Source organism: Gymnoscopelus microlampas (assembly GCF_963454915.1).
Source record: "Gymnoscopelus microlampas genome assembly, chromosome: 20".
Taxonomy (NCBI): Eukaryota; Metazoa; Chordata; class Actinopteri; order Myctophiformes; family Myctophidae; genus Gymnoscopelus; species Gymnoscopelus microlampas.
In genome coordinates this window covers 46,806,198-46,819,823 of record NC_139957.1, presented here as the reverse complement: position 1 = coordinate 46,819,823, position 13,626 = coordinate 46,806,198, and the positions used below count along the sequence as shown (strand labels likewise).

Below are 13,626 nucleotides of genomic sequence, written 5' to 3'. Positions count from 1 at the left end.
TTTGACATCATGTCTTTTCTTGTGTTCAAAGGAACCGGGATGATGTCCGGAAGAATCGAAGACAATCTGAAGTATCTCGTGAACAGCTCCTTCAGCCACAGCTTGATTGACGCAAGCTTCAGTGGCTTAGAAACACTGACCATAACGGACAAACTCTTCGCAAGAGCCAACTATAAGATGGAGGCCTCCAGTCCACTGGGTCTGCGCGCCTCTCTCTCCTACTCGGCCAAATGCACGTCCGCTGAGGAAGTCGTGGGAGACGGCACTTTGGAAACGTCGCTTAAGGTCGGTTCGCTGTTCACCGACACCAGCTACACCCACGGCTACGCCCTCTATCCTCACGCCAGACAGGGACGAGGGGAGTCCGTCCTGCGTGTCGTCTCTCCGTTCGGCGAGGTTCAAAACGCCATCCAGGGAGTCTACGAAAATTCGGAGTTGTCCGTCGTGTCCAAAACAAATGCGCTGGACGACGCCCTCAGACACGTGGCGGAGCTCAAATACAAGGACGCTCAACTCACGCTGAAGTGCAACGCTGCTGCCACGGGCCTCGGCACGTCTCTCCAAAACAAGGTTGAGCTCGGCATCTCCGGTCAAATGGCCATTGTCAGGGTCGAGTCGCAGGCGGACGATGACACAAATAGATTGTACTCTCTCGTCACAGGGTCCCTGAATTCAAATGGACTGGAAGTCAACTCTGAGGGTTCCCTCACCTTTGCCGCGGGCCGTGGATTGCACAAAGCCTCCCTGACGGTGGGCGGAAACGGTCTGCTTACCAGCGGCACCAACAGCATTCAGTGCAGCCCCGTGACTTTCGAGAACATCTTTGATGGCGTCATAGACGGCAACGGAGCGTCGCTGTCCTCAAAGTCCAAAGCAATGGCCGAGGAAAGCAGGGGAGAGCTGAACATTGAGGGTAAAATGACAGCTGCTGAGGCCTCGTTGAACGGGGTCCTGAAGGGGTACGCGCACGACGCCAGCACGAGAAACACCGTGGACCTCGTACTGAACAAGAGGGCTTTGACCTTCACCAGCAACATGATGGGCTCCCTGCAGCAGATGAAGACAGAAAACAGCCACACGGTCACCGTCACACTGTGGACGCTGGCCCTGCGCTCCAAGACCGAGAACTTCATCTGCGAAGACGTCTATTATAAACATGACATCAAGGTCAACATGAAACCATTCGTTGCCTCTTTAGACGTGACAAATGACCTGAAGCTGTATGATGCCAACTTGAACAATGAAGGCCACTTGAAGGTCGAGCCAATCAAGGTTGACCTGACTGGAAGTGTAAAGGGATCCTATGGAGACGATCAGGAAATTAAACATACCTATGAGATCAAGTATGACGATTTAGCCGGCGCAATCAAATGGAGCACGTCTGCAAACATCTTGGAAGCCCAACTGAGTCACAACTGTGAGCTAGAGTTCGCGGGACTTTCCTCTAAGTCCGTATGTGAAGCGCGGGTCAATTCCGAGCCCTTGATTCTTGACGGCACAGTACGCCACATGGCACAGCCGTTCATCTTCAACATCGATGCCCTTGTCAACGGCAACGGACAAGTTGATCTATACGGGAAGCACATTGGACAGGTTTTCAGTAAATTGCTCGTAAAAGTTGAACCTCTGGCTCTTGCGTACTCACACGATTACAGGGTATCGACCATGCATAAGCTAGAAGACGGCGAGTCTTCCATTTATATAGACAACAAGTTCGATGGCCTCCTGACACCCAGTGAACAGTCACTGACCTGGAAGAACAAAAACAACCTGAATGACCACGCTTACAGCCAAGACGTCGCCGTTTACAACGATCCCGAGAAGACCGGAGTAGAGTTTGCGTCCGCGTTGCTAACCAACCTGTTCAGCCAGTTGGGTGCGGCCAGAGAAAAGAGGTCAGAGCCAGAGAAGCAGGAATTTAACATCGCCGGTTTCCTCAAGTACGACAAGAGCGGCGACTGTCACATCATTGAGCTTCCTTTCATCGAGAGCCTCCCCCATGCTTTTGAACAGCTCAAGAGCGCCTTTGTAAATGCCCTGGAGTCGCTGCAGGACTTCATCAACGGTCTCGACATGAACGACATCATGAGCAGGTTCAGAGCCGGGCTGGACGAGCTGCCGATGCAGGTGCGCGACTTCATCACACAGCTGGACATGGACAACAGAGTGAGCGAGGTGAAAGAAACGCTCGCGTACCTTACCAAGGAGTTTGCCGTGACGATGGACGACTTGGAGCTCGCCATGGAAAATCTGAGAGGTAATTTGGAGAAGACGATGACGGACCTTGCGGTCCAAATCAGAGACCTCATCCTTAAGGCCAAGGACTACGTCGAGACGGGAGACTACGCTCACACGGTGTCGACCATCCTCTCAAAGATCGGACATGAGCTCAGGGACTTTGATGAGAGGTATCGCATCAGGGACTCACTTGCCGACTTAATTGCCGCCATTCAAAATATCATCAGCCAGATTGATGTTCAGAAGCTGGCAGAGAGCAGTGTTGCGTGGCTGCAGGACGCTGATGCTGTGCACGGCGTCAAGGAAAATATCCTAGAAAAACTGACTGATTTCAAGGAGGCCGTATACAGCTTTGATGTGATAGGGTTTTTCCACGATCTACGGGATCATATCCTTTCCTTTGATTGGACCGTGTACTTTGAGCAGTTATCCTATCAAGTGCCCACCTCAGAGATAGCTGGAGTTATTGAATCTATGAAAGATGTTGTGGTGAACTGGATTGAAGAGTATGAAATCCCCAACAAACTCAACGCAGTGTACTTCTACCTAAGAGATCTAGTCATTAAATATGATCTGGATCAAAAGTTTAAAGATCTATTGGACCAAGCGGTGGTTCTGATCAAAGAATTCAAAATGGAAGAGACTGTGCAGGCAGTAGCGAATGCCTTGAAAGCTATAAACTTTGAACTTGCCTTTGACAAAATGATGGGATTCCTGGATTATGTGACGGATCAATTGAAAGCAATTGATTTCAAGCATAGCATCGACGAACTTAACGAAAGGATTTCATCGACCCTGAAGTCCATGAAGGATTTTGACTACAACGCATTTGTGGACTACGCTAACGAGAAAATCGTTGAACTGACAAACGATATCAACGAGCAGATCAAAACATACGAGCTTGTTGAGAAACTGGAGGCCATGAGGGAATTCATCAGGGAGATTCAAACTGCCGTCGTCAACTACATCGAGAAGCTTAAAGACACAAAGGTGGCTGAATTGGTGAGGAGGCTGAATGCTGTGCTGGACACCACGGCCTACAGTGACATCAAGATGAAGGCACAGGAAATGCTGGAGGACATGAGACAAAGGATTGTTCAGATGGACATCAGAGACGAAATGCGTGTCTACCTCCAAAGGGCGAGTGAATCCTACACCAACATTGTTGCGTACATTTCCCTTCAGCTCAACAACTTGATGGAAGAGATTCGCACTCTGAAGGACCATGAGATCATCAACCAGATCAAGGAGGCCATCGATGGCGTTCTGGAGGCACTGAAGACAGCCGAGCTTGAGTTCCAGACCTTCACCATCCCTCTCACTGACCTGGCCGTCCCAGCCTTTACGATCAACTTGAACCAGCTGCAGGACATCAGCATCCCAGCTCAGATTTCCATCCCAGAGTTCACCATCCTGGGTGCCTACACAATTCCTGCCTTTACCATAGACTTTGAAGCGATGAAAGCTAAAATTGTTGAAGCCATAGACCACCTCAGAGAGCTGGAAATTACCATTCCTGAACCGGAGGACATTTTTGGGGAACTAAGAGCTCTCTATCTAAATATCGACATACCGGATTTGACCTTCCCTGAAATAACGCTTTCAGAAATCAAGTTCCCAGCTATCAACGTCCCAAAATTAAACCTGGACAATTTTGAAATCACCATGATTCCCATTCCAGATATAAAGTTGCCCGAGATTCCCAGTGACATTTGTATTCCAGTTTTTGGCAAACTCCACGGCCAGTTTAGGGTAAACTCTCCGCATTACATGCTTTTAACAACAGCATCGTTTGAGAACTCAACGACCACACCGAAGAACCAGCAGTTCACAGCCACCCTGACCTCTCAGGCCAAGTCCACTATAGAGTTCCTTGATCATTCTTTGGATGCCACCGCTCGTCTAGAAGCTCCCAGAATGAAGAAGTTACTGTTCACCGAGACGGTGAAAGCTTCACATACAGCCCTGGAGGTCGATCATGCAGGGTCACTGACTATCGCTGGCTCCTTGGCCGAAGCTACAGCAAAGACCACTGCCAAAGTTAGCACCCCAATATACACAGCTAACCTTGTCAACAATGTAGCTTTTACACTGAGTAGTGGCGTTTCTGCAGCTGCACGAACCGCACGGGCAGAGCCCAGGGCAAATTTTATATCTGCAACTATGGACACAATCTACAACCATGACTTAAACATCCCTACAGCTGAAACCTCCAGTCAAGCAGCCGTGACTCAAAATGTTGCAGCCAAAATAGAATCTGGCACAGTTTCTCTAAGCATTGGAACTGACGGTAATGGAAAATGGTCCATTCAAGACTATACCGATGAGGGCACACACAAAAGCAATCTAGAATTCACCATCAACTCTGGCACCGCCAGGTTAACCTTTGAAGGAGAAACGGACAGCATGGCCTTGAAATCAAAGCAAAGAGTAAATGCTGAATCAGTCATCTTAAGCCACATTACTGTGGAAGCCAGAGCCGAGACTGAAGCTCCATTTGTTAGGAGCAGTGTCATGGTTTTGAACGGAGAGGCTCATGTCGGAGACTTGAGGATCGCAGTGACAGCCGCCCACAACGCCGAACTCACTGGAAGACTGAGCGGATCCATTTCCAATACTTTTGAGTTCCTGGCCCGGCCATTTGAGATCGTGTTGGATTGCAAGAATAAAGGGAACGCAAAGATCATCTTGCCACTGAAACTCACCGGTAAGGTAGATCTCCAGCATGACTACGGTGTTGTTCTCAACTCAGAGAGGCAGCGGGCTGGTTGGTTGGCGTTGGCCAGATTCAACCAATACAAGTACAATCACAACATCGTCATGGAAAACAATGAACAGGAGACATTCCTCCATGCAGCAGGAAATGGAGAGGCTAATCTGGAATTCCTGACGGTTCCCCTCTCTGTACCTGAGATGACCGTGCCTTACCTGGACACAACAACACCTGAAGTGAAAGATTTCTCTTTCTGGGAACATGCTGGCCTCAGAGACCTGCTGACCACTCCTCAGCAGTCATTTGACATGAATATGAAACTTCATTACCATAAGAACCCTCACATGCACAGTTTTGATTTGGACCTTGAGCCGATGTACAATACGATACACAACAACGCCGTCGTCCTCCGCGACCAATTCGAAGAATGCAGAGACACGGTCGTGGCACTTCTGAAAGATTCTTACAACCAAGCAAAGGTGCAGTACGTCAAACACAAGATCGACACCTCCGGCCAGCCCCCTAGAATCTTCACCGTCCCGGGATACAAAGTACCCATCCTGAACATCGAGGTGTCCGCCTTTACGGCAGAGCTGCCCGCGTTCAACTACTTTGTTCCCAAAGAGGTCAGCACACCGAGCTTCAAAGTCCCAGCCATGGGTTTCTCTGTGCCCTCCTATACCCTCGTGTTGCCATCTCTGGAGCTGCCTGTCATTCATGTTCCGGAGACACTGAGTGAACTGACCTTGCCCGCCTTCACGCTCCCTGACATGCAGAACAGCGTCATGATCCCAGCGATGGGTAACGCGTCTTACGATTTCTCCTTCAAGTCCAGTGTGATCAGCGTGAGCGCCAACGCCGGCCTCTTCAACCAGTCTGACATCGTTGCCCGGTTTGGAGCGTCCTCGGTCTCGGTGTTTGAAATCCTGAACGGCAAGATCGAGGGCACTTCCACTTTGGCGAGAAAGAGGGGCATAAAACTGGCCACCACCGTGTCTCTGGAGCACCAAAACGTGGAGGCGAACCACGACTGTACCGTCAGCCTCTCCAGAAGGAGCGCGGAAGCCTCAGTGACTAATGTCGCTAAAGTCCATTTGCCGTCCCTCAATCTGGAGTTAAATCAGGAACTCGTTGGAAGCACTAAGACAAAGCCGAACATAGGCTCCAAGTTGAACCTCAAGTATATGTTTAATAACATATTGATTGACGCTGTTGGCAAAGGAAACATTGAGCACAACTTGGCATTGGAAGCGCTCACCTCCCATATCTCACTGGAGACTTCTACTAAGGCAAAGACAGACTTAACAATAATGAACAGTTATGATGTTGCTGGAGATCTAGTCAATGAGGCCAACTTCTACCTCAACGCCAACGGCCTGCGTTCAACCGTTAAGACTGATCTCAACACGAACGTCGATCAGCATCCCACGGAGGAGAGGCAAAAACGAAGCACGGCCGATAACGTCTTCAGATTCGGCACGAGCGAGAACCTGGCTCTGGAGGTCTCCCTGCGGCGCGTGTACGCAACTCTGGACACGACCAGCGATAACAACGTCGATGTTGGGTTTTTCACCACAAACGGAAAGCATGTCGTCAAAGCGACCTTCGAATTTGTTCCGCTAACAACCCTAAAGGCCACGATGCAAGTGGATGCAGTTCAACCCAGTAGTTTGGGTCATTCCGGGCTTCTTCAGGACATTAACCTCGACGTCACCTCTGAGAAGCAGACCCTGAGCTGGAGCGGCAAGGAGCAACTGGGCTCCGTTATCCGTGCTTCAGATTTCCTGCTGTCCAACGACGAGGCTGACATCCGCATGGATGTGACTGGATCGGTGGAGGGACACCTGGCGTTCTTGAAGTCTGTGAGGCTTCCGGTTTACCAGAAAACCCTGTGGGACATCCTGAAGTTTGATCAGGTCACCAACATGGAAAAGCTACAGTTCCTCAACGTGTCCTCCAGCGTCGTGTACACCAAGAGCATGGACGGACTGGAGTTCGCCATTCCGTCAACGTTGTTTGAAGACGGAGTGACTTTCAGCATTCCTGAGATTACGCTCGGGACGCCCGCCTGGCTGAAAGAAATCCTGGATGAGTACGAAGACGGCGACGTCCCCGAAGATCTCACCCTGCCCCAGGTGATCTCCATGCCAGCCTTCGACGTGCCGTTCACCTCGCTGCACGTGGAGCCCTTCACTGTCGACCTGAAGAACCTCAACGTCCCCAAGGTGATCTCCACCGCAGCGTTCGACGTCATGCTCCCCGGAATGCCCTCGATGTCCGTCCCCAGTTACGACATCGACACGGAGTACCTGCAGGGCAAAATGTCCTTCCTGGCGTTCAAGATGCCTCGACACGACGTGACCATATCGTCCTTCACCCTCCCCACGTCCTTCAGCGTCGGCGACCTCACCGTCGACCTGCAGGACATCGTGAAACACCTTTCCAGCGTGGAAATCCCAACCATCACCATTCCGGAGCAAAAGATGGAGATCCCTGAAATGTCCTTACACCTGCCCTCCAGCGTGTTCATCCCGGCGTTCGGCTCCCTCTCTGCCTCAGTCAAGGTTTCCACGCCGGTGTACAACGTGAGCACCACCGCCAACGTGGAAAACAAGGATTCCAGCCTCGTCACCTCTCTGAAGTCCATCTGCACGTCCACCATGATCTTCCTGGAGTACGACCTCGATGGTGAGACGGACCGACATTTATATGAAGCACATTTAAAAACTACTGAGATTGCCCAAAAGTGCTGTACAGGTTTAAAACAACAATCAAAGTGCTGTACAGGTTTAAAACAACAATCAAAGTGCTGTACAGGTTAAAAACAACAATCAAAGTGCTGTACAGGTTAAAAACAACAATCAAAGTGCTGTACAGGTTAAAAACAACAATCAAAGTGCTGTACAGGTTTAAAACAACAATCAAAGTGCTGTACAGGTTTAAAACAACAATCAAAGCATACATAATGTAAACAAAAGTACATTTAGTCACAAGTTCTTGTTAATGCTTTTTATTGGTTCAATATTTATAACGGACACTTAATCACTTTAACCCATTAAGGCCGGGAACGCGTCTGTGTCATTTTAGATTTCTTTGGCTCGCCAAAAATAGCAGATCTAAAAGCTCATAGCGAGTGCCGCGCTATGAGCTTGTAGATCTGCTATTTTTGAAAAATCGTGAAAATGTGTTTAAATCTTTGAATATATATATATATTTTTTTTAAGAGAACATTTGTAACTCAAATCTTATTGCTTCTGGAGGTTTCTACGAATGTCTTCTAGATCCTAACGGTTTTAAAATGGTCAAGGACCACCCAAAATGATATGTATTTGGCCGCGGACCCCCATCTGAAAATATTTTGTTCCAGGGACCCCCCCCCCCCCAGAAGCAAAGAGTTGAGTTAAACATGTAGATATTATTCAAAGATTTTAACGACTCTTTTTGAAAAAAAATAGCCCAAAGAAATCTTAAAATGACACACAGATGCGTTCCCAGTCTTAAAGGAGCTACACCATGAATTTAAAAAATAATAATAATATTTGATATCATATTGTTTATGTCCCTCAAACGTTTTTCAAAAGGTTTGAGCCTAAATCAAGCCTCAGATATACTCATTCCAACTAACTTCTCTCTGGCTTATAAAGCACTTTCACCTGCAATACCACATTGTCCTGTTTGGCACGGGGCGCTATTGAGCCAGTTTGTATGCATGTCATGTCCTGGTTCTGTGTGGAAAAAGTAAAAAAATAAAATAAGAAAACATTTTAAAAAAATGAAAAATGAAAAAAAAAAAATCTTTTTTTTTTTGGGATTTTTTTTTTGTTGGTTAGAACTGAAAAACGGGAGGAATTGTTCCCAGACGTGACGTAGGGTGGGGGAACAAATCTGACGGACTGTTTTCAGACCAATTTACATGAAAACCACAGATAGCCTATGAAAGCCTGCATGCTCGAAGTTGGGTATTTGTTGGAACAGAAGAGAGGTGGGGGAGACCAAAAACACACAAAAATGAAGAAAAAGTTAAAATTCATGGTGTAGACCCTTTAACCCATTGAGACCTGAAGCCGATTCTATGTCTCCTAAATCTCAACAGTTTTCTGAAAAACGTATGTTTCTATATCAGTGATGCTCAATCTTTTTCATGTCAAGGACCCCCAAAATTATATGTATATGGCCGCCATAGGAGCTATAATAATGTTTACTATATATATATAATATATATATAATAATGTTTACTGTTCATTGTGTCTCTCAGCCTCATCAACCCTTGGTTTTGATGATGGGATCACCAGCCTCCTCGGGAAGATCAACCTCATTCACAGTGATGTCAACGTTGACTGGCAGCATGTCTTTGCACAAAACTCCAGGTTAGGATCAGGGACTACACGGCATCTGTATGTTTAGTTTTGGGGATATACAGTATGGAGTTTCTTTTTGGAAGCCTTTAAAGCTGCAATCCATATCTCTGTCGTGAAACCCAGGTCCCCTGCACTAGTGCTGAACTTTTTACACACACACACACACACACACACACACGCACGCACGCACGCACACACACACACACACACACACACATTATTTTTCATTATGGTTTAGTTTTAATTTGTTTTGACAATTTGTTTGTCTAATTCAGTTCATTTTAATTCGTTTTTAGAGCGGGTTTGCTAGTTTTTTATTAGTTTTACTTTTGTTCATACTTTGGTTTATTTATCAGGTTCAGGATTCAAAAAGGTCAGAGTCAGTATTGTGTAATAAAACACAACAAAAGATACCATTTAGAAATATATATATATATTCACTGTTACTGTTGGACAATCAACGAGAAAACTAAAACGATTGTTTTGGTTAGTTTTGTAAACACACAATACAGTTGCAGTTATTTATCGTTTTTTGTTTCTTTTTTATTCTAGTTTTTATTGAGTTCAGTTTTTTTTTTCCAATTTTAGTTTTCGTTATTTCGTTAGTTTTCGTTAATTATAATAACCTTGACACACGCACGCACACACACACACGCACACACACGCACACGCACGCACACGCACACAAACATTATGGATTGCAGCTTTAAATACTGTCAGCATTTGACTCAAAGTGTTGCGCTAGGATCCAGATCCATGGATTCTAACTGTTTTGTAACTGAGTTTCAGTAAAACCATGGAAATGAACACTCATCACTTATTTCTGCCTTATTTCTTTAATCTCAGGATGAAGCGCCAAACATCTTCCACCAATGCCATGTAAGTGTTAGTTCTTACACTCCTTCTTACAAGTAGACGTTCGGAATTCAAAATTCACAAAAGTATTGGTAACAAAGCTTACTTAAAGTATCAAAAGTACTCGTTACCCAGAATGTCCCGTTTCACAGGTTTTAAAATGTATAAAATTCATAAAAATCTTTTGAAAATAGCAGATCTACAAGCTCACAATGCGTCGCATCGCGACGCATTGTGAGCTTGTAGATCTGCTATTTCAGAGGCTGAGATCTGCTATTTTCAATAGCCTATGTATAAAATAGGGCTGAAGTGGTTAATGTATGTTTGATAATGTAATCATTTAAATCTACAAAGTAACTAGTAACTAAAGTTTTCAAATAATTGTAGTGGAGTAAAAGTACAATATTTGCCCCTGAGATGTAGGGGAGTAGAAGTAAAAGTATTGACAATTAGAAATACTCCAGTAAAGTAAAAAGAAATACCTCCAAAATGTTACTTAAGTACAGTACTTGAGTACATGTTCTTAGTTACTTTAGACCACTGGATATATTAGTCATGTTGTGAAACACATAACTATTCGATTATTGCCGGGGCTTTGACAGATGTTCAGAAAAATACAAACGTGTGTGTGTGTGTGTGTGTGTGTGTGTGTGTGTGTGTGTGTGTGTGTGTGTGTGTGTGTGTGTGTGGTTACAGGGAGTCTCGTCACACGTTGAACGTGGACGTCACCAGCCCGACCTTCGCCGACGTCAACTTCCGCTTCGCCTCGCGCAAAGACGGCATCACGGCGTCCATGTCCTCTCCCTCGTCTGGCTTCCTGGGACTGCATCTGCAGAGGAGGTCTCCCTCACAGCTCTACGGGAAAGTGTTCAGTCGCTACCTGGTGAGTTCACTGGAAACCTCTGAAAGTGTTCAGTCGCTACCTGGTGAGTTCACTGGAACCTCTGAAAGTGTTCAGTTGCTACCTGGTGAGTTCACTGGAACCTCTGAAAGTGTTCAGTTGCTACCTGGTGAGCAGGCCTACACTGGAACCTCTGCTCGTATTATGGTTGTTTTCAACAACAAGGAACCATTACATCCAAAACCCCAAATAAGCAAGGGATAATGCATGGGGAGGTAGTCATTATTGAAATTTAAAGCCCGACAGGGCGATTAACCACCGAGGCGCAGCCGAGGTGGTTAATCGCCCTGAAGGGCTTTACATTTCAATAATGACTACCTCCCCATGCATTATCCCGCTTATTACACGGCTACTTAATAAATACATAAATACATTTACCCAAAAGTAACAACAAAACGAAGTATTTCCTTGCTTACGGCAATGAAAGTATTCCATAAGTATTGGGCTGGGCGGACAAGTTCGCCTCGCAAAAACAAATGACGAAATGGAGAAAAACTCGCCCCAAAACACACTCGCCCCCCATTCTATTTACTGCCGATTTGCCTGTAATACCGCCGGATTTGCCCCGGGGCGACTGTGTTTTGGGGCGAGCGTTTTGGTATTCCCCCGTTGTTGCGCCACGATAAACAAGGAAGCGCAGTGGATCAAATAGAATGACTTTTCGGTTATTGCATCGTCTATTTCTCACTTCAAATGTTTTCGAAAACATTCTTGAGAGCAACGTTTAGTTGTAAATGACATTGGTTGTTTGTTTACATGGCTGTCATGTTGGATAAAGCATAAAATCAAGCAGCGCAGGTTGATATGAGCAGGTGTTCTGAGTCTCTGATTAGACAGCGGTCCGTTATTGAGCTCAGCGGTCATTATCCAGAAATAATGACCGATGACTGACCAATCAGAATCGAGCATTCAACCAAGCCGTGTAATAAACGTTGATATTGATGGCCTCTCCATTTCAACCTGGCATCTGGTTACAACCTTTAGAAAGTGATGGAAGAAGTACTCACATTTTTGTCTAACATATTTAGACCGGGAAAAAATCTGTGTCATTTTTAGATTTCTTTATGGCTATTCAAAAATAGCAAAAATAAATAAATATAGCAGATCTACAAGCTCATAGCGCATAGCTTGTATATCTGCTTTTTTTTTTTAAATCTTGAACATTTTAGCAATTCATTGAATATATATATTTTTTTTTAAAGCGAACATTTTTAACTCAAATCTTTGCTTCTGGGGGGGTCCCTGGAACAACATATTTTGAGATGGGGGTCCGCGGCCAAATACATATAATTTTGGGGGTCCTTGACATGAAAAAGTTTGAGAACCACTGATATAGAAACATACGTTTTTCAAAAAGCTGTTAGGATTTAGAAGACATTTGTAGAATCCCCTCAGAAGCAACAATTTGAGTTAAAATGTTTGCCTTAAAAATAAATATATTCAAAGATTTGCACAAATTTTCACGATTTTTCAAAAATAGCAGATCTACAAGCTCATAGTGCGGCACTCGAGAAAAAAAAATGAAACAAATTATGCTGAAGTTAAAAGTACCTTGAAATTGTCCTTGAGTAAAAGTACTTTCCAGCACTACTTTTAGCCTCACATGTCTCTTCTCTCCGTCCCTCTCCTCCAGTCCACTCCAGAGAAGGACGCTGATGTCCTGGTGGTCAAGGCCACTCTGAGGAACTCGGTGAAGCTGAACCTGCAGAGCTCCTGGAACCTGGAGGTCCTCCACCACATGTTCGAGGGCTTCAAGGAGCGGATGCCCTCCATCACCGAGGCCGTGCTGAAGTTCCTCAACAAGTACCACACCGACCACTTGGGCTTCGACCTGAACCGCGCCGGCATGAAGCTGAAGAACGCCGTGTCCAACGGCATCGAGAGGCTCTACCACAGGATACCCGCCTCCCTCGGCTCGCTGCAGACCTCCTTCCAACTGCTGGCCGACCAAGGCAGGGAGATGTACAGGTAAGCAGTGGTGTAAAAGTAACTTAAAGGTAGGGTAAGTGATATTTTTTGGTTTAAACAAAAAGTATTTAGTTAAAAGGTTAAAGCACTATATTGTGATAGTAATCATTGCTATAGAGTGTTTGTTCAGTAACAGGAGTCTCCCCGTCTCTCCAGCTCTTTAATAAACAGAAAATACATTTTTCGGTAGGTGTCAAAATACCAGCCAACCAGGAGAAAGTACCCATTTTTAAGCTTCATTTTTATAGTGTTCCAGTTCCAATTGTGTCTGCTCATTTCTTAGTGTCATCACTTCCAATTTCACTTGTTTAATCTGTATCCTGATTGAGTTCTCTATCCTGATTGGATAAAATTGGAAATGAAACTGAAACTGAAACGAAAATGCATTTTCTGTTTAATAAAGAGGTGGAGAGACATGGAGACTCCTGTTACTGAACAAACACTCTATAGCAATGATTAATCACAATATAGAGCTATTTAACACTTATTTTAACCAAAGAAAATTACTTGTGAAATGGGACATTCTGCATAATGAGTATACTAATACCAATACTTTTGAATTCTGGGACTTTTTACTTGTAACAGAGCATTTC

The 13,626-nt window shown here is 45.4% G+C and overlaps 1 protein-coding gene across 1 annotated transcript in view; it reads left to right on the top strand.

Annotated features, from left to right (window-relative positions):
• Window positions 1-12,971, top strand: part of apoba (apolipoprotein Ba) — a gene marked incomplete at both ends in the record, with an annotated part of 66,293 nt that extends 53,322 nt beyond the window's left edge. The window contains 4 exons of the mRNA XM_084044708.1: window positions 32-7,639; window positions 9,207-9,318; window positions 10,861-11,047; window positions 12,699-12,971. Of these exons, the coding sequence (XP_083900834.1) occupies window positions 32-7,639; window positions 9,207-9,318; window positions 10,861-11,047; window positions 12,699-12,971 (8,180 nt within the window). The remainder of the gene's footprint in view (window positions 1-31; window positions 7,640-9,206; window positions 9,319-10,860; window positions 11,048-12,698) is intronic.
• Window positions 12,972-13,626: the final 655 nt, after the last annotated feature.